The 20,534-nt window shown below is 31.8% G+C and overlaps 2 protein-coding genes and 1 long non-coding RNA gene across 5 annotated transcripts; 2 read left to right on the top strand and 1 right to left on the bottom strand.

Annotated features, from left to right (window-relative positions):
• Positions 1-4,604: 4,604 nt before the first annotated feature.
• On the bottom strand, positions 4,605-8,533 carry LOC108465678 (uncharacterized). Of its 2 annotated transcripts, none has more exons than XM_053022396.1 (7): positions 7,575-8,533; positions 7,268-7,386; positions 7,088-7,184; positions 5,702-5,845; positions 5,288-5,440; positions 5,087-5,202; positions 4,605-4,886 (listed from the first exon to the last, which is right to left on the bottom strand). In XM_053022396.1, exons 1-6 carry the CDS (start codon positions 7,575-7,577, stop codon positions 5,143-5,145), a joined length of 576 nt encoding a protein of 191 aa, XP_052878356.1. In that variant the 5' UTR covers positions 7,578-8,533; the 3' UTR covers positions 4,605-4,886; positions 5,087-5,142. The 2 variants fall into 2 exon arrangements, with proteins under 2 accessions (XP_052878356.1, XP_052878357.1); XM_053022397.1 differs by having other exon boundaries at positions 5,345-5,440.
• On the top strand, positions 8,501-9,405 carry LOC128284394 (uncharacterized). Its single transcript, XR_008274824.1, has 3 exons — positions 8,501-8,887; positions 8,977-9,028; positions 9,154-9,405. It is a non-coding gene; the product is annotated as an uncharacterized LOC128284394 (long non-coding RNA).
• A 4,142-nt stretch (positions 9,406-13,547) lies between these two features.
• LOC108473984 (uncharacterized) lies at positions 13,548-20,322 on the top strand. Of its 2 annotated transcripts, none has more exons than XM_053021195.1 (14): positions 13,548-14,576; positions 15,043-15,121; positions 15,261-15,317; positions 16,428-16,483; positions 17,294-17,525; positions 17,826-17,912; positions 18,005-18,082; positions 18,243-18,326; positions 18,465-18,529; positions 18,602-18,794; positions 18,904-18,992; positions 19,466-19,580; positions 19,802-19,866; positions 20,102-20,322. In XM_053021195.1, the coding sequence occupies exons 1-13, from the start codon at positions 13,906-13,908 to the stop codon at positions 19,835-19,837; spliced, it is 1,842 nt and encodes a 613-aa protein (XP_052877155.1). In that variant the 5' UTR covers positions 13,548-13,905; the 3' UTR covers positions 19,838-19,866; positions 20,102-20,322. The 2 variants fall into 2 exon arrangements, with proteins under 2 accessions (XP_052877155.1, XP_052877156.1); XM_053021196.1 differs by lacking the exon at positions 20,102-20,322 and adding an exon at positions 19,993-20,072.
• Positions 20,323-20,534: the final 212 nt, after the last annotated feature.

Here is a 20,534-nt window from a genome sequence, read left to right as displayed (position 1 = left end):
TGATCACACTAAAATTAAAGATGTCACCGATTGGCCAACTCCTAAAACTACCAAGGCTCTACGAGGCTTTCTTGGGTTAGCGAGGATATTACGAAAATTCATCAAGAATTATGGACAAGTGGTGCACCTTAACATCTCTTCTAAAGAAAAATGCCTTCAACTGGATTAAGGAAGCTGATGTTGCTTTCACCCAATTAAAAACTTCTCTTTCAGCAACCCCAGTTTTGCAATTACCCAACTTTGCGGAGGAATTTGTGGTTGAATTTGATGCTTGGACAATGGGTTTGGAGTCGTACTACTGACAAAAGGACACCCATTGCCTTTTTCGGTTGTAAGATTGCAGATCGACACCTTAAGTTGGTCGCCTCTGACGTGAATTAATAGGTTTGGCAAAGCGGTGACTCATTGGCGACCCTATCTTTGGGAAGGCATTTCCTCATCCGTCTTGATCACTTGGTCTTAAGTATTTGTTAGACCAACGACTTACGACATGCCCACAACAACATTGGATCAGTAAGCTAATGGGGTTTGATTTTCGAGTGGAATATAAAGTAGGGAAGTTGAACAGGGCTGCAGATGCTTTATCTAGAAAAGACGAAGACTTACCACACCTCATGACTGTTTCATTCCCTCAAGTTGAAATTCTTAAAGCCATCAGACGAGAAATAGAAGCTTCCCCAGAATTATCACAACTCCAGCAAAGAATTCTACAAGAAGAGTTGGGGCCCGATTGGGTTGCACAAGATGGGTTGATTTTCTTCAAAGGGAGGTTGTACCTTTTACCTACCTCACCAATTATTCCCACTCTTATCTCCTCTATACATGCTATGGTACATGAAGGGGAATTGAAAACATTGCATCGTCTTCGCCAAGATTTTTTGGAAAGGAATGAAGCTTGCAACCTCGAATTTGTGCAACATTGTTTAGTATGCCAACGCATACAAATGGCAAAATTTACAACCCGCAGTTTACTTCAACCTCTTCCAATACCACAACATGTTTGGGCTGATATTTCTATGGATTTCGTGGAGGTCTACCCAAAGTAAAAGGAAATCGGTACTTATGGTGGTTGTGATGATCGTCAAGCACGCTCATTTTTACCTTTGTCCCATCCATTTACTGCTATATCTGTTGCTACCATCTTCTTTGCAGAGGTATTCCGACTTCATGGCTTACCGGAATCCATAGTTTCAGACCGTAATAAAGTTTTCCTCAGTCTATTTTGGAATGAATTATTTCATCAAAGTGGTTTTAAGCTCGCTTTTTCCTCAGCATACCATCCCCAATCTGATGGTCAGACAGAGGTAGTTAACCGAACAATAGAAATGTACCTACGATGCTTCTCTAGTGATCATCCACGACAGTGGGTCGATTGGGTTCCATGGGCTGAGTATTGCTACAACACCTCATATCACACTGCCCTAAAGGTCACTCCCTTCCAATTAGTATACGGTAGGGATCCACCTCGACTTCTCTCCTATTCAGCTGGTTCTACAAGGATTGAAGCTGTGGATAAGGCTCTACAAGATAGTGATGCACTTTTACACAATGCTCGGGATAGACTCTTGCAAGCTCAGCAACGAATGAAAGCCACTTATGATTTGGGGCACAGAGAGTTGAATTTTAAAGTCGGGGATTGGGTTTGGTTACGGCTTCAACAGTATAAAAAATTGACGATAACTAAACAGAAGTACCACAAGTTATTGCCAAAATATTTTGGTCCTTTTAAAGTCTTGAACAAAATAGGATCGATGGCCTATCGACTTGAATTACCTACAGCGTGAGAATACATGATGTATTTCATGTTTCTTTCCTCAAAGAATACAAGGGACCTCAACCAGATGCGGTAGGAGACTTGCCCTTAGTATCTAATAGCAAGGCCTTGCCTACTCCACAAGCTATTATTAATACCAGGCTTAATCGGGGTCGGCGGGAACTATTAGTGCAATGGGCAGGATGTCCTCAAGAAGATGCCACTTGGGAACCAATTGATAATTTTCAAGTAGCTTATCCTGAATTTGAGCTTGAGGACAAGCTCAACTCCTAGAGGGGGAGTAATGATATAGATGTTTTCATTGGAAAACAATATCAACGGAGGAATAGGAATTAGAATTCTACATTTATTTAATTTCTTTAGGAGTTTTAGTTTTACTAGGTTTTTATTTCTTTATAAACTTTAAATTAGGAATTCTATTAGGACTTTAAATTAGGAATTAGATTAGGATTTTCCTTTGTAATTAATGACCTATAAAAAGGTGCCAATATGAAATAAAAGGGAGTTTTTTTTATCACAAGCGTTAGTTTGGGAAGGGGGTTCAGTCAAAGACGAATCTGCCTTTGAGTAACCATAGGTCGAAGCAAGGATACTTTGTCGTCTAGACATGTGACTAGATCTTACGCCAAGGCGCATAACAGTTTGTTATCCAGGTTAATGTTGCATAATTGACCCTTAAAATATTTTAGTGTTTTAGATAAAACCATGGCTTTAAAAATCAGACCGGCTAATTCAACAGGTTGAACCAGGAATCTATTGATTTGGCAGTTCAACTTTATAAGTTGAATTGGAAAATTTTAGAGATTGGTCAAGAAAAAATAAGAAATAGATAATTCAACCTCCTATTCGGTTTTTTCAACGATGGATAAACCATGTAACGTTTTACCTATTAAGTTAAAGGTATTAGATCTTGGAAGGCAATAAAACATTTGATATAATATCAAGCTGCATTATTTAGAAGGAAATGAGGAAGGGCTTTTGAGACAAAGGGATTACGGATCTCAAACTTCTTTTGTATTTATGTCAAGTTTTCTTCATGTTTTTAATAATATAAAGAACTATAAGTTTTTGAATAACATAAAATCAAAATTATGGTTTTGAATAACATAAAGAACTATGAGTTTTGATTTTTTATTTCACATATGAAAAGAACTAATGTTACTAAAATTTAGTAATTTTATGTAAAATTTGAAGGTTTTATTTCACCAAAGATTGTTGTAAATAATTAATTTATTAAAAGTATACCTTATAAATAATTGTTGTTGCCATGCTATTATAATGTATAAAATAAAATACAACAAATTTGCCTTCTATTAAAATTGACTACTAAAATAAAATGTTATTAGAGGATTATCATAACATATATAAAACCCATTTTATATTAGCGATTGTGACCTATTTGCAAGAGAAGAGGTGAGAGGTTAGATTGAAGCAAATATATTAGGCATTGAAATATTCTTAATAATAATATCATATTAAAATTATTATTAAATATTATTAACAATTATGTTAAAATATGACTAAAATATTTATTATTATTTTATTAGATTATATTTAATAATAATCTTATTAAAATTTAATAACAATAACAATAATATCTACCTAACAAAAATTCTACTAAAGGTACTTTGAGTCGTTTAAGCATTTTTCCTTATGCTATTACAACCCACGTTATATTCAACCAAACACAAGAATACTATTACAGTTCTATTCCATTCTATTGAACCAAACAACTGAATTACTAATTACAATTCTATTCCATTACAGTCTTATTCCATTCCCCCAACCAAACATGCCCTTAGGGAATGTTTAGTTCACTGTAATGGAATATGATTGTAATTGAATAGAGTTGTAACAGTAATAAGTAATTCAATTGTTTAGTTGAATGAAATAGCATAGAGTTGTAATAGCATTATTGTGTTCGGTTGAATGGAATAGATGTTGTAATAGAATAAGGAAAAATGCTTAAATGACCAAAGTACCCTTAACAAAATTTTTGTAGATAGTTAATTATTGTTATTAAATTTTAATAAGATTATTGTTAAATATATTTTAATAAAAATAATTTAATCATATTTTAACATAATTATTATTAAATACAATTTAATAATATTCTTAATATAATTATTAATAATATTTAATAACAATTTTAATATAATATTATTATTAAGAATATTTCAATGCCTAATATATTTGCTTGAATCTAGCCTCTCACCTCTTCTCTTACAAAGAGATTACAATCGCCAATATAAAAATGAGTTTAACATACTGAGACGATAATTTTCTAATAACATTTTATTTTAATAGTCAATTTTAATAGAAGACATATTTTATATTTTATTTTATCCTTTATAATAACATGGTCACAACATTTAATTATAAGGTATACTCTTTAAATACTTAATTATTTATAGCAATCTTTTGGTGAAATAAAACCTTCAAATTTTACATGAAAATTACTAAATTTTAGTAACATTAGTTCTTTTCATATGTGAAATAAAAAATCAAAACTCATAGTCCTTTCTCCTTTGTTATTCAAAAACCATAATCATTGATTTTATGTTATTCAAAAACTCATAGCTCTTTATGTTATTAAAAACATGAAGAAAACTCGACATAAATACAGAAAGAGCTAAGATCCGTAATCCCTTTGTCTCAAAAGCCATTCCTCGTTTGATTTTATTCAAAAACTCTAGTTCTTTATGTTATTCTCGTATAAGAAATAGCGAATTCTCTCCATAGCATTGGCTTCTCTTAGAAAGTTTCTCAAACTCATATACGATCTTGACAACACAAAGAATAAATAATTAACAACATGCAAAAGAAAAAATAAATCCAAATCCAAGTGGAACGATACTCAATTTACATAATTTGAAAAGTAAATAAAAGAATGATAGATGTGTTTTGCAAGAAAAATCAGTGTGAATACAGATACTTGTTTTTCCATTTCCTTGGTAATGGAAAACAGAGCAAATTTAATATCATTCTTCTGAATGTACAGTGCAAATGCTTGCAAGTTACGGATGTCGGTCATCCTGGATTCTCGGATGTTGCACTTGCCATAAACTTGAATGGTCAAAATCACATAGACATATGAGGCTTAATAAAATACCTGCAAATAATCGTTTTTTATGTTGCAATATGCATGTTAAGATGTTAGGAAATCAACTAGTATAAATCAACTAGTAGAAATCGAATTTCCATTTGCTCATGTATCTTCTAAGAACTAACTTCTGCTTGTCTTAAATGTAGAAACTATAGGTCCATGCAACTTAAAAGCAGATAAACTACAGCAGTTATTTGGATTATTACCCTTAGAGCTCTCTTCTTCAGCTTGTTCATTATAGAAAATTGTTTGAGCCTAGCTTTCACAGTCTCACCCAATGGAACATTGGGTGCTTTTTTGGCATTTTGTAGCCATGGATGTTCTGCATACAATAGTCGGGATGATTTTTCATGCATAGAAAATATATATCAATAAAAATAAAGCATGTAACATGTACAGAAGGTTACAAAGCACTCCTGTACTGTAAGACGCTGCTTTGGATCAGGATTAAGCATTTTCTTTACAAGGTCCTTTGCATTGTCCGAAACCTTAGGCCATGAGTCCCTTTTAAAGTCAATAGCAGAGCGAATAATTGCTTTGTGCCACCCCCTGCTCAGTCTCTGTATGCAAACACGAGAAATGTAGTTTATATCTATTTTTCTAAAAGTAAAAGAGTAGATAGAGAACCGTATGCAAAAGAATACATCGAACTCCTAATACATAATATTAAAGATAAATTTAAAAGTTTTTTTTTTCTTTATATCTCTCTTTTCTTTATCCAAACTCTGGAAGCACACATTGTCTCTACATTTATCTCGAGATATAACCTTCATGATGTCAGATGAAAAAAAAGGGAAGCACTTGAAAATAGAAAGGCAAACCTGCCCAGAATGGTGGCACACCACAAAGTAAAATATAGACGATAACTCCAGCACTCCAGACACCAACCTCTGGGCCGTAATTACGTTTAAGAACCTCTGGAGCCATGTAATATGAGCTTCCCGCAATCTCATTGAATCGTTCACCTGTTAAAAGAGAGCATTTTTGAGCTGCTTGAGCATAAATGTAAAAAGGAGATAACTGAAGCAGTCTTATAGTTGCTTGGACCTATAGTTCCTAGAAAACAACCGCTTTCAGATAGAACGATTATCTGTATGTAAAACCATGTTCCATAATGATCCAGCCTCATCCACTCTGTTATCCATATCAAATGCAAGTAGAAGGGTGTTATATGTTCCCATCATAGCTCCTTGTCCATTGCTCAACATCCACTTTTGTCACTGAGTATCAGCGACTTCATGAAATCTAATTTAACTCGAGAAAATACTAAACATAACCAAGCTGACAGCCACAGCTTAAATTATAGCATCTTGAACAAATAGGTTGAATCAGTAGAAGCACACCAAATAATCATTCAATGAATCTTTCAGCATGAGAAAACCAGAGGAAAATGCAAAATTTAAGTTCCCTGCCCCCTTCCCAAAATAAAAAGTAACTCTATACAGATTATTTTCTTTACAAACAGTAATCCAAAAGTTAAAATATCTGGCCCCAGAATAGCACCATTAAACAAGAACCCAATGTTTCAGTGAAGGCATTTATCCCCACAGAAATTAACAAGTAGGTAGTCATATAGAAATGTGTAATTAAAAAAAATAAAACTAACATATCCAAGTTCTAACTTCTAACCAAAAAGGCACCATGCGTTTAGAAACTATCTTCTATTACACCCCCTTTTTTTCTTATGGTCAAAAGGGCAGCAGACTAATGATGAAAAAGATAAACACGTTAATTGCAACTAAAACTGCAAATGGTGATGCCTAGAATCATTACAACTAAAATTGCATATAAATTAAGCCCGGAAAAATAAATTAATTGCAATCAAAAGTGATGCCTAGAATAAAGTAAGTTTGGTTCAAGTAGCCACCAGCAGAATAAATCAAGTTTGGTTCAAGCTGCAAATGGTGTTATTGATGAATAGCCAAAGTCTTCCATGGTTGCAGAAGGAACAATGACCCTAATTTACATAGGAAAAAATAAAATGGCTCCTAAAATTTCAATAAAATGGGTTCTCAGTAAATAATAGAATAACTTCAACAACATTAGTACAAAACAGATTTCAATCAGTGGGTATACAGTAACAGTGAAATCACAAAACAAATGCAACACAAACATTATTAAAAATTGAAATTAAACTTCAAATACTAAACCCATACTATAACTAAAAACTATAGCCAATATAGAACAAATAAGCCAATTAAACTTACAATTCTAACAAGATTGAGTGCCTTTTGTCCAGAGCCAGCTGAATCTCTTTTCTTCCACAAGTGATGCTCGTTCTTTTCAACCTTTTTCACTGGTTTCCTGCACCCTAAAAAATTTAGTAACTTTGGGCTTCTAATTCAAGAATTTGATAAATTGAATTCAATCTTTTAAAGGAGACCCACTTTTCAACAACTCTGGAAATGCCCAGTGATTGTTCACCCAGCTTTTGTGAAGATTTAACATAGGGAGTTCTGCAAATTGAAAACCCATGTCCTAATGAAAAAGCTACTTCGTTTTGAACCTAGAAAAAAAAAATCAACCAATTACAAATGTTCCGTATGGCAACCTGGAAAAGGAAAATGAAACCTGAAAGTTTCAATTTATCAACCTTGTTTTTGGACCATGTAGATAATGGATAAATTCTTGAATGAATACGACTATAAGCCATTGATTTACTTTTCTATTCGACAGAAAGAAAGAAAAACTTACCATCAAAACAAGCAGGGCCTTACTGAGCACCAAACGGTTCTAATGATGGATTGGAATCGCTTAGGAGTGGTAAACGAAGTGTGGGTCTTTGGCCTTCAAGTTGATTTGCTTCCTTTTAGATTGATTTGAGCATGAGATTGTTGATGGCTAAAGAAAAAAAAAAGTAAAACCGCTGAGAAATTTCAGTCTGAAAGTATTTTCGGAAGGGAAAAGAATGTCATTCGGTGGAGAGGCTGGAATCGCCAATTCGGCACTCCTCCTTTGAATGGCTATTCAACGATTTTCAGAATGAAGCTGTAATCTCCATTCGGCATTTAAAGTTTTCCAATTAACGAAACCTCTGCTTTACTGTAGAAATTGGAACCGTCCTGTAATGGCTTTGCCATTACATTGAACCAAATGAAGCGTTAAAGAATTTCAAGAAATACAAGTGAAAATGGAATACCGAAAATTTTAAAGTGAAATTCTCTGCATTTCTTTCAAGAAAGAAAAACAAATACTGAATACCCAAATTGCTAAATCTTGAAAGTCCTGATCTTAAATCTTATAATAGGAAAAAGGATTAGGTTTTGTGTGCTCTTTATTTTGACGAGATAGATTAAATCTTAAATCTAAAAATTAATTTGTATCTCATTTTAAGAGTTCTCCTATACTTTCAAAAGGAAATAATTTTACAAATGCAGACTAAAGAAAAGAATGTCTAGCTGGTTAAAAAAATTAATGCATGAGAGTATGCTAAGTCAATATTTGTAATCTATATCCAAACTTCAAATCAGAGATGATTGTTGGGATGGTTTTCAAATTTGTTTGTTTTATCGTATAAGATAATAGTTGAGATGATTTTTGTTTTGAAATTATTTCAAATTTCTTTATCTTTTCTGATAATTTTTTTTTTATCTCAAAAGTCGGCTTCTTTATTGATGAATAGAACAAAGAAAAAAAAAAGACAATTATGAACCAATAGTTAAAAGAAAAACACAAAAGAACCCTCAACCATGGGATTCCAATCGGTAGTTGCTCAACAAAATCATTAACAATATTGAATAGAGAGCAACCAAAACAAGAAATGGAGTCTTCAAAAATCAAATCCTCACAACCCTTCAAAGAGAACCAACAGCTCTATGGAGGTTCATGAAGACGGCAATCTTCTGCAGCTGCTGCTTCTACCAATGCTGGAGCTTTTTTGACCCAATAACTATACTCACCTCGACTTAATCCCTCTTACGCCATTGCATGCTGTTTTATTACCAGATCGGCCAATGAAGTGGAAGGCGCAGGCATAGAACTCCTTCGCTATCTAATTTGCGGAACAGGTAAGAGTACTTATAACCGAGAAATCCTGTTCATGGTTGTTAATCTTCTTGATAACAGATCTTGAGTCTCCCTCAACTATTATTGACAGAAAACCCAACTCTTTAGCAATCGGAGCTCGTGTATCACCGCAATTGCATAGGGTAAGTGATTTTGCAACAAGCCCCCAAAATTTCCCCATTTTCATCTCGAATTACAACCCCTGTTGCAGCCTTCTTTTGATTTAATCTAAACCCTGCATCAACGTTTATTTTGACCACCCCTGCAGGTGGCAGAGACCACCGAACTTGAATGTTGGAGACTACACCATTATTCGTATGGATCACAGAGACCAACTTCACACAATAGCTGCGAATGAAGCCAACAATCTCACCCACACTCTGGTTTGTTCCCTCATGCACCATACGATTTCGGGCAAACCATATAGCCCACATTGTAACACAAATTTCATTATGTTTTGTTATATGATGCATTTTCAGTATCCATGAAAGCTACTAATGGAAATCCATTTGAGTACTAACCATATGCAAAGGGTAACCCAAGATTACCCTCACATCTTTCATTTTAGCACAAAATCTTAGCACATGGTTCATTGCCTCATGATCAACATTACACCTCGGATAGCTTGGGTTATTTGCAACTCTTCTATTGTATAGGCATGGTCTAGTGGCTACAAAACCATGAACAAATTTCCACAAAGCTATTTTGATTTTCGGGGGACATCTAGTTGCCCAAAATTTCTTGAAAACATAATGCCTAGATGATAAAAGAGTTGGCTGTTGGAGTAATAAACGATAACCACTACGAACAGAGTAGAAACCCGAGCGTTCACCGTCCCACACGAGAAATCCTCTTAAGGAACAGACGGTAAAGGAATACCCTGAATGAGGATTGCATCAGCAGCTACAAAAAGCGAGTCAATCAAATCCCGTTTCCAACCCATTCCATTTGGCAAAATAAGCTTAGACACCTTCTCAATATTACCTAATCTAGAAGTTTTAACTTTTCCAGGTAAAAACCTTGGCACACCCAACTGTCCTCCCAAATGTTAATGCTTTCACCTGTCCCCACATTCCATTTCAGCCCCATCTCAATTAATTTCCTGATATTCTAGATGCTCCTCCAAACGAGTGATGGTTTGGAACCTAACTGAGCATTAAAAAACCTTGTATTAGGAAAGTATTTGTCCCTTAGAATGCGCACCATCAACGACGTAGGATGCATTAAAATAAATATATATTTAAAATAAAATACAACATTTTGAAAAAAATCAATAAATTAAAATAAATAATTTTAAAATATTTAATGATAATTATATACAACAATTTGAATTTGTCGCTAATACAATTTATTTTTTTTTACTTTTTACTTTTTGCTTTAATATGTGCTGATTTTTTTAATTGGTTAAATAAATCTTCTTTTTTAAAATTAGGGAAATAGATCGATTTTGGAGAAAGAGTGTGAAATCGCTTCCTACTAAGCGAGTTTTGTGTTGACATGTCAGGGAAAACATTCCCAATTGGATACGTTTTCTTTAGAAATTTTAGAAAACACTTTTAGCTGGGCACGTTTTCTTTGACATGTCAGTAGAAAATTTGTCCAATTGGATGCACTTTCATACACTCTCTCTAAAATCAACCTATTTCTTTAAATTAAAAAAAAATATTTTTAACCAATTAAAAAAAACGACATATTTAAACTTATTTAACCATTCTTCTATACATTCCACCCAGAAATTTGAGAAAATAAATACAATATTGAAACAAAAAATCCCACCTAAAAACATGTCACCAAACAATTTTTATATATTTTCTAAACAATTATTTCGTTACATATAAAAAATGTCACTCCCAAAATTTTACAAATAATCCATTATTTTCTAAACATTTTTTTCTAATTTTTAATCAATGTCTTAAAGGTGCTAAACATAAAAATTTCTAATTTAAAATTATTACTTAAAACTATTTCCTCAAATAAATATGGGACTTTTTCATAAATAAAATCATAGAATTACTTCAAAAAATATGTTTTTTAAAGCTTGTAAAAAGGTTTAAAACTGTTGGAAAAATTAAAATTTATTTAAATAAAATAATTACCAAAAATTGTTTTTAATAAAATAATTTTTATTTATATCCATCATACATTTTAAAGAAATAAATACTTCAACTTATTTATATATTAGATAAATATAATTATTTTTGTATGCAATATATAAATATAAAATAGCGCTATATCAATAATATATTAATTTGTGAGAATTGGATCAAATCAAAATTTCATGTATAAAATTACATAAAATAAAAGTTTATGTATAAATATGCATATTAAACCAAAGTTTATGTATTATTTTAAGATTTATTCCTTTTAATTATTGTTTCACTTATTATTTCTAACAATTTCTTGAATAATCAATTTGAATTTTTCTCATATCATTCACAAAAATTATATAAAAATTAGAAAATTTTAGTACATTTTAATTGATATACACACTTAATAATGGCTAAGAAAACTAATTACATATATGAAAGTGAATAATGACACATTAGAGTTGGAATGGATAAATGAAGTTAATCATGATTTAAACAAATACTTATATTTATATTATTAAATATTAATATTTTATTTATTATTAAATATCTATAAACTGTAATATTTATTCATAGTTAAAATATTAATATAAACATTTTCAATAATATTTAAAATATTATTTAAAATTTAAAAATATTATTGTTAAAATTTATTATTAAAAGTAAAGTTGTAATATTAAAGAATTTACTATATTAAATATAAATAATTAAATAAGTATGTTTGATATTATTCAACATTTTAATATTTGTCGATTGAGTGTTAACTTGATTGACATCGATATTTTTGTTAGTGCAGGAGGAAGCGAGTTCAAGTGCGCTGAAGCACATTATCTTCCTATTTAAGTGTTGGGGAAGGGCTATGGGTAGTTCTAAATATTGTATGAAAAAAGAGCAAATATGATAAGAACATGTAATGAGATTAATATTAAAAGAAAATGATATTTGATATTAATATTTTAATATTTTTAAAATAAAAAATAAAAATTATCATTAATATAATAATATTATGTTTAATTTAATTTAATTTTAAATAAAACCCATAAATGAACACTTCTTTTAAAAATAACTTATGTTTTTCAAAAATTAACTCAATTAAAAAAATAAAAATAAAAAAGAAAGGAAAAGCTTAATTTCCATTCATTTGCAAGTAATATTTTGTTGGTCAATTTTTTAATGAATCAAATACAATAAAATGCAAAAAAAAACATTTTATATAAGGTATTGTTTGATAAATTGAAAAATTAAATGTTAAAAAATAAATGTTGAAAATTTGAGTGCTGAATTTAAGTTATAAAATTTGTTTAATATATTTTTAAAATTAATTACTGAATATAATTAGATTGTTTGATAAATAAATTGAAAACATTCTCCTTTCAATGATAAAGTAATTTTATCTACTTATTATTTACCATATTTTTTTATATTTTTAATCATCTATCAAACTGAGGCCTAAATCAATTTATGTGAAACAATCACACTATTCTTATATAATAATAGAGTTTGAAGTTAGGGTCTGTTATTTCACTTGAAAATGATTTACGGAGAATGACTTACTTTCTTGGAAAAATTAATATTTTTGGTGTTTAGATAAATTTGTGTAAAATATTTTACGTTATTTGATGATTTATTAAAAATATTTCATAAAATTGTTTTAAATAAAACAAACATACATTTGAGATTTTCTTATCTTTTCATTGTTTAATTGAGTTTATTTTATATCTATAAATTTAAATTAAAAATATTTTTAAAATTTAAGTTTATTACAACGTCATTTTTAGTTATAAGACTATCAAGTGATTATTTTTATTTAAAAATGTGACATCAATAAAATTAACAAAAAAAAGTTAACGATTGAACTTGATTTTCAAATTTGAAAAGTAGGCGGACTAAATTATTAAAAATAAAAGTACAGAGACTAAATTATAAATTTGTGAATACTATATAGACTTACGACATATTTTAACCTTTCTTCTCCAAAAAAATATTTTTAACATATTTATAATTGTAATAAATATTTATTATTAAAATATTAGTATTGAATATTTTCAATAATATTGAATGATATTATTTAAATTTATTATTTTTAAAATTTATTATTAAAATAAAATTAAAATATTAAATAATTTATTAATAAATTATATTAATTATAAAAATAATTTATTATATAACTAAATATAAATAATTAAATATGTATGTTTAATAATATTGAAAGATATATATTTTTATTAATATTTTTAAAAATAAAAATAAAATTTATTATCAATATAATAAAATAATAAAATATATATGTTTAATAATATTAAAAATATAATATTTTTATTAATATTTAATAATTTTAAATATTTTAAAAATAAAAATAAAATTTATTATCAATATAATATTATTAAGCTTAACTTAAATTAATTTTTTACAGAAAATAACTTACGCTTTTAAGAGGATAATTTATTTTAAAAAACTTATTTTACATTAATTTTATTTCATTTTCTATTAATCAAATTATTTTTTAAAACAAATACACAAAAAGGACGAACAAATTTTCCTAAAACACAGGCCAACCCTTATTGTCAGAAACCTATAACATACCCAATATTGTATACAACGAAGTTGGAAGCCCATAGATTCCGTACGCTTCACACACTTCACACATATCGTATCCGGTGAATGTGCTGTGGAAAAGGGAATCACTTGCTGTTTGTCTTTGTTTCTACTCGTTTCTTTTCTTCAATCTTTCTTCAAACTTCTTGGTAAATTCTCTCAAAGCCCACGCAATTTTATCAAATTGCACCCAAGTCCCATTCCCAGATTTCGAGGACCCAAATTAAACCAAACCCTTGCAATTGACAGCTGAACCCCAACAAAACCCTATTTCGAGGTTCCAACTTTATTACCTTCAACAAAAAGAGGTGAAATCTCGGAAGTTTTGAAACAAAATAATGGATTTCGACGAGTACGAGTATTTGGAAAAAACCGTTGAGGAGCAGGAAGATCCGAAGAAGACGAAAGACAGAGGAGGATCGGAGGATAAGAGCGAGAGAAGCTATAGGAAGAGAGATGGAGATAGAGAGGAAGAGGATGATGAGGGCAAGAGGAGCAGCAAGAAATCGAGAAGCGGCCGCGATGAGGACGACGAGGAGAGGCGAGATCGGGATAAGGACCGCCATAGAAGCAGCCGCGACAGGGATAGGGAAAGGGAGAGAGATAGAGATAAGGATTTAGAGAGGAGGGGTAGCAGAGAGAGGGAGAAGGAAAGGGAGAGAGAAAGAAGAGAAAAAGATAAGGAGAAAGAGAGGGATAGGAGAGAGAAGGAAAAGGAGAGAGAGAGGAGGGAAAGAGAGAAGGAAAAGGAGAAAGAGAGGGAGGTAGACCGGAGAGAGAGAAGCAGTAGTAGGTCGAGGAGGCACGAAAGTGATCGTGAGATTGAGAGGGAACGGGAGAGAGATAGGAGAGAGAGGAGCAGTAGTAGGTCGAGGAGGCACGAGAGTGATCGTGAGCTAGAGAGGGAGCGGGAGAGAGATAGGAGAGAGAGAAGCAGTAGTAGGTTGAGGAGACACGAGAGTGAACGCGATCAAGAGAGGGAACGTGAAATTGACATCAGAGATAGCAGGTAATTTTTTAAAAAGTACATTATATGTGCAAAATGAATTTCTGGGCACCTATGTTGAAGTATTGTAATGTTTATGCAGATGTAGAAATGACTAGATGACTGCTAAGTTCAATTAAACATGCATTTTTGCATCGTGTTTATACCATCCAATTATATTGTCTGTCATGATCTAAGCACATAAACATGGTTGAAGTGCTCACTGCTCACCCCTTAGGGATGAAGTTTATTGTATTTTATGATGTTTCAGAATTCATTTTTTGGAGTAAATTTATATGCAAGAAATAGGGTGAGAGGATTCCTTAGTTGTATCCTTTAGAGTTATAGAACTGTAATGCCTTTTGTATGTGCATTTTTGGTAGGATGTCGATGGCAATGTCTAGTAATTTTGTGCAGATGGTTCTTTTTTCTTTTTTAGAGCATGATTTTAGTGGCATCCTGAATTATCTCATGAACATGGATGTTTCAGGAGATTTAAGGATAAGAAAGATGCAGTGGAGCCTGAGGCTGATCCTGAGAGGGACCAGAGAACTGTTTTTGCTTATCAGGTAGATACATTGCTATTTTTGCTTTCATCTTCAAAGTATTGTAAGATATAAATGTAATATTTATGTGTATCAACATGCATTTTTTTTTTAAATTTCACTTTTTATTAATTGTTGTTCACCTTGAATTGGTTGATGACAGATGCCTCTAAAAGCAACTGAGAGAGATGTCTATGAATTCTTCTCAAAAGCAGGCAAGGTTAGTCGGGTTTAACTTGGTTATTTTATTTCTTTGTGAAGGTTGTAGTCAGTATTGTATCTACACTTTGCTCCTTGTGCTTGATAATAAAGCACCTCAATACCCTTTCAAGCGAGGTGCATTTGATCAGGCACACACTTGGTGCTTCTAGGCATACTTTTTGTTAAGGGCAATATGCATAAAAAAGCTTGCCTGGTCGAAGTTACTCTTTATTTTATTTTTCTTTTTTTCATTAGATGTTGCTTTACTGGTAAAAAGGGGATAGCATCAAACTCTCCTCTTTTTGATATTTGCCTATTCAACAGTAGGCATGGGACTGTAAAGAACCATGCATATTGACCAAAAAATACTTGCATTTTCTGCAAATAAATTTCACCATTCTTTAGAGATATTGTCATGATGATTGTATATCTTAAGCTTATCATACACACATATAAAAACATGCACTTATACTTATACGGCATTACATAGCTTAAGTAAGCATTCTTTTTATCTTTGAGCCTTGCGCCTGAGGCAATATAAGGGTTCTAGTACCTAGATGCACCTTTCGCCCTTGACAACATTGGTTGTTCTATGAATTATCAACAACTTCTTTCAAGCATGCTAAGATTTCACATTAATTTATCTGGGAAAATGTTAATGTAATGTTTTGGAAGTTTGTGTACACTTGAAATACCATGTTTATTTCCTTTAGAATAACTCACTATTGCAATTTCTAGAATTTAGCATACTGGGAATATCATTTTGCATAATCTGCTATATTCCTTCAAATTCATTTGTCTTTATGCATTTCTGATAATAACTTTAAGTTAATGCATAAAACAATGTTTAGAATGATGTGAATGCACATTATTGAGATTCATCTGCTTCCTCTTGCAGTATATGATCCTCTGCCTTCAGTTTCGAGTAGTATTATGACTTTCTTGTGTCTCAACATTCTATATATGTGGGGTGAGTTAAAAGCACATGTTAAACGATATAATCTTGCGGACACTCCTTGATAGGTGTTTCATCAGGAAGCTTGAAAGTCTGGGATCTCCCCGCATATTTAATCTTTTAGGTTATTATTTTATGTTTGATGTCATATCTGTTTTCCTTTACTATTTTCAGGTGAGGGATGTTCGGCTGATCATGGATAGAAATTCAAGAAGATCAAAGGGGGTTGGGTATGTGCCTTTATGTTGAGCAAATTAGACTTCCTTTTGCAGTTGTGTGAAATATATCTTTGTACTAGAATCAAGGTTTACTGTATTCTTAAATGCACTTGCAATGCTATAATGATGAGGATTGATGGGAATAGTTCTCAATTTTTAATCAATTCATGCTTCTTTCGCATATTAGATGACATAAACCTGAATTCTATTCCTCACCTTTCAAATTTCTTAGCATTAAATGCAGCTTACGGACATGGGTACCTTATTCTATTCAACTTGTTAGTAGTACAGATAAGAATTTTAAGATGGTCCATACGGTTTAATCTAAAAGTGGTTTTGTTCGTGACTTGACTCACTGCTAGGCTTTTTCTTTCTCCCTTTAATATGTTATTTTTCATTTTTTTGGTTATCTGGAGGGTTTGAGATGTTGTTCATCTATGATTTTTGTTTTTGTTTTTTTTTTTGCGGGTTCATCTTGTTTCTTGTTCCATGTGTATAATCTAAGCTAAAGGTGTTATCTATGCCATCTTTACTTTCTGTTAAAATCAAAAAGGACATGCTAATCTTTTAACCTCCTTTTTGAGTCCTTTGTGTCGTTTGATTATCATTGTTTTGTTATCTTGGTGTAAGAAATCTATTTTGCTTTCTGATTGTTATGCTGAGCTAACCTTTTTATTGCATCAGACTTCAGATTCAACAAAAGTTGCTCAGAATAGCTCCCTGCACAATAGTTTTTCTTTCCCTGCATCACTTTGACATAAACTTTGGTTGTATTTATTTCTCATATTTTGAGAAACTAATTTATCACTGGTAAAATTGCAGGTACATTGAGTTTTATGATGTGATGTCTGTGCCAATGGCAATCGCATTGTCTGGTCAACTGCTTCTTGGTCAACCTGTGATGGTTAAACCTTCAGAGGCCGAAAAGAATCTTGTTCAGTCCAATACTTCTGGTGCAGGCGCAGGTGGTGTTGCTGGACCATATGGAGCTGTTGATAGAAAACTATATGTAGGGAACTTGCATTTTAATATGACAGAAATGCAGCTTAGACAGGTAATAGGATCATTAGCTTATCAGCAAAATTAGAAGTTACCATTCTTTGATTTGGTTTATGAATTACTGCATTTATATTTTGGTGTTCTCTAAACTTTTCCAAATTTAACTTCTTATTAAAAGGAAAGTACATTCTAATAGTAGTTTCTTAGGAAAAGAATTGGAAGGGGTTACGTGAATTTTTTGAAATTTTAATTTTCTTTGAACCTTTTCCATGTTCATATTACCCAGTTTTAGTGTTTAATAATTTTAAGTTACATTATTTTCATTTCAAACCCTTTTCTTATGTTAATGGCTCAGATATTTGAACCTTTTGGACCTGTGGAGCTTGTGCAACTACCACTTGACCTTGAGACTGGGCAGTGCAAAGGTTTTGGGTTTGTCCAGGTTAGATATGGCTGAAGACTTGAGCTTTTATGTTCATTTTTCTGTATAATAATAACCATGCATGTTCTTTGTTGGCTGTTTGTTTTTTACAGTTTGCTCAACTTGAACATGCAAAAGCAGCTCAAAGTGCCTTGAACGGGAAACTGGAGATTGTTGGTCGAACCATTAAGGTAGGCTTGTTAATTTCATGAAATTGTATGTTATGTTAGTGTAATCTCAGTGTCAGTTGTGTGTTCTATTTTCAGTCACTGTAGCGGAATAAAAAAATAAAAGAAAAACTACAACTGGCTTATATCGTATTAATGGCTTTGTGGTCAAAATTGGATGTAGGTTTCATCTGTTACAGATCATGTTGTTACCCAAGATACTACAGCAAAATCTGCAGACTTTGATGATGATGAGGGCGGTGGCTTGGTAAGTTGAAATTCATTTTATTATAGTAGTATTTATGAATACTGGTTTTTAATTCGCAGTTTGTCTCATTCTAGTAATAGTGCTGAGGAATTGTTTTATCACTTTTCTTTTTGCTTAACTGGCGTAACTTTTATCCAGGCCTTGAACGCACAATCAAGAGCGTTGCTTATGCAGAAACTGGATCGCTCTGGTATTGCAACAAGGTTCGTTTGTACTTTCAGATAGTCTTTTCCTTTTTTTAATCATATTATATATCTAATGTGATTGTTTTACAGCATTACGAGCTCTCTTGGAGTACCCCTTGTTAATGGGTCTGCTCCAAATCAACAGGCAACATTACCTGTCAATGGCCAAGGGGCATATCCAGCACCGGTTCTACAGCCAATCATGTCTACTACAGCCCTTGAACCTATTGGACAGCCCAGCGAGTGTTTGCTGTTGAAGAATATGTTTGATCCTACAACTGAGGTTTAGATTTTCCGGTTTCTAAAAATGCTATTTCTGTGTTACTTCTTGTCTTCTTCCTTTTTTGCTTCCTTATACAATGTAGTGATATTCTTTTTAAGTTCTATTTCAGACGGAACCTGATTTTGATTTGGATATTAAAGAGGATGTTGAAGAAGAATGCAGCAAATATGGCAGGGTGAAGCATATTTATGTGGACAAGTAAGCATCGGACTGTCTATTGCATTGGATAAACTCATTTTTTACAGCAATTTTTTGTTCTTTTTAGTTGGCTTGATAATTGTGTACTCCAGAACCGGATAAATATATTTTATCTGTTCTTTATTGTTTATGAAGGGGCAAATGTTGTATCAATGTTGAGGAAGGGGATAATCACATATTTTTACATCTATTAATCTGTTAGTAATGTTATTTCTGTGCAAGTTATGGACATTATGCAGTCATTCAGCAACTTGGTTAATATCTGTAGCTGACAATCAATGACTAATGGCATCTTATTTTGTATTATAAAGCTTTTTTGGTTTATCATTTCAATTTGTAAGATTACCCAATACATATTTTATTAACAAATGAAAACTGTTACGAGGAAAGAAAGATTGCTTTGCCATTTTCCCATCTGCAGTTTAACAGAAAACTTCTTTCTTTTAACACTTGTCATTTTTTCTTCCCTACAGAAACAGTGGCGGTTGTGTCTATCTTCGATTTGAATCAACAGAAGCAGCGGGTAAAGCTCAACGTGCAATGCACATGAGATGGTTTGCAGGCAGATCAATATCAGCCTTATTTATGGTAAATTCGTTTTCCACAATGAAAAACATTTAGCTTTTCTTTTCCAGTCTAGTAATACTTTCATAGTTATCTTAATTCCTGGTTGAAGTTTGAACGGACCTTGGTCTTTAATTTATCTGTCGTCTTAGTAATGTTTTCTGGTGGTTGAATCTATTTAGTATATGGAGGACTTGCTGGTTACATGTGTTTTCCTAGTTAATAACTTTGATCAACTATTGCAGCAACCCCATGAATATGAAGCGAAGTTTAAAGGTTGATTGAAGTTCAGCAGCTTTCACATTATCAAGTGAGTTTTGCAAATTTTTCGATGTGGGGTTTTTATTTTCGGTTCCTCATGTTTGCTTCAGTGCACATATATATATTTAGGGTAATTGTCTTGACTGGGTTCAGATTATTTTTATTTTTATTTCAGATTGGTACACAATGAGCTAAATGTAAGATAATTGATATTTGTTCACTTTTTTATTGTTTTTTTTCTTTAATTTGCTTAAATATTCTGCCAATTTTATTTTTGGGAACAGGGCAATACTTGGAGGAGGCAAATAATTTTGTATGTATCAGAATTTATTCCAGTACTCAAAAGATTTCAAGATCATTTAAAAAAGAACTGTTATGGCCATATATGAACTTCAAAAGAAATTTATCGGTAACAAAATTTATTTGAAATGGGGAATTTATTTTCCATTACAAAACTCTATATTCATGTAAAAGAATTATTGAATATATACCACCCTTGGGATTATTGGGAGCGCAAGTTTTAAAATTTTCTTATCTTTTATCAAGCTCGTCCAATCTAATGTTTATTTAAGGTTTAAACATAATTTATACTGTCTTCACTATGGTTCTTGATATTAGATATTTTCAGTTTAGTACATAATTGTAACGTCAAAGCCTTAAAAATCTGTGAAAAATGCAGAAAATTACAAAAGAAAAGTATTTAAAATTATGGAAACT

The sequence above is a fragment of the Gossypium arboreum genome, chromosome 11 (assembly GCF_025698485.1).
Source record: "Gossypium arboreum isolate Shixiya-1 chromosome 11, ASM2569848v2, whole genome shotgun sequence".
Classification (NCBI taxonomy): domain Eukaryota; kingdom Viridiplantae; phylum Streptophyta; class Magnoliopsida; order Malvales; family Malvaceae; genus Gossypium; species Gossypium arboreum.
The sequence above is the reverse complement of the archived record's forward strand: the minus strand, read 5'-3'. Positions and strand labels throughout refer to the sequence as shown.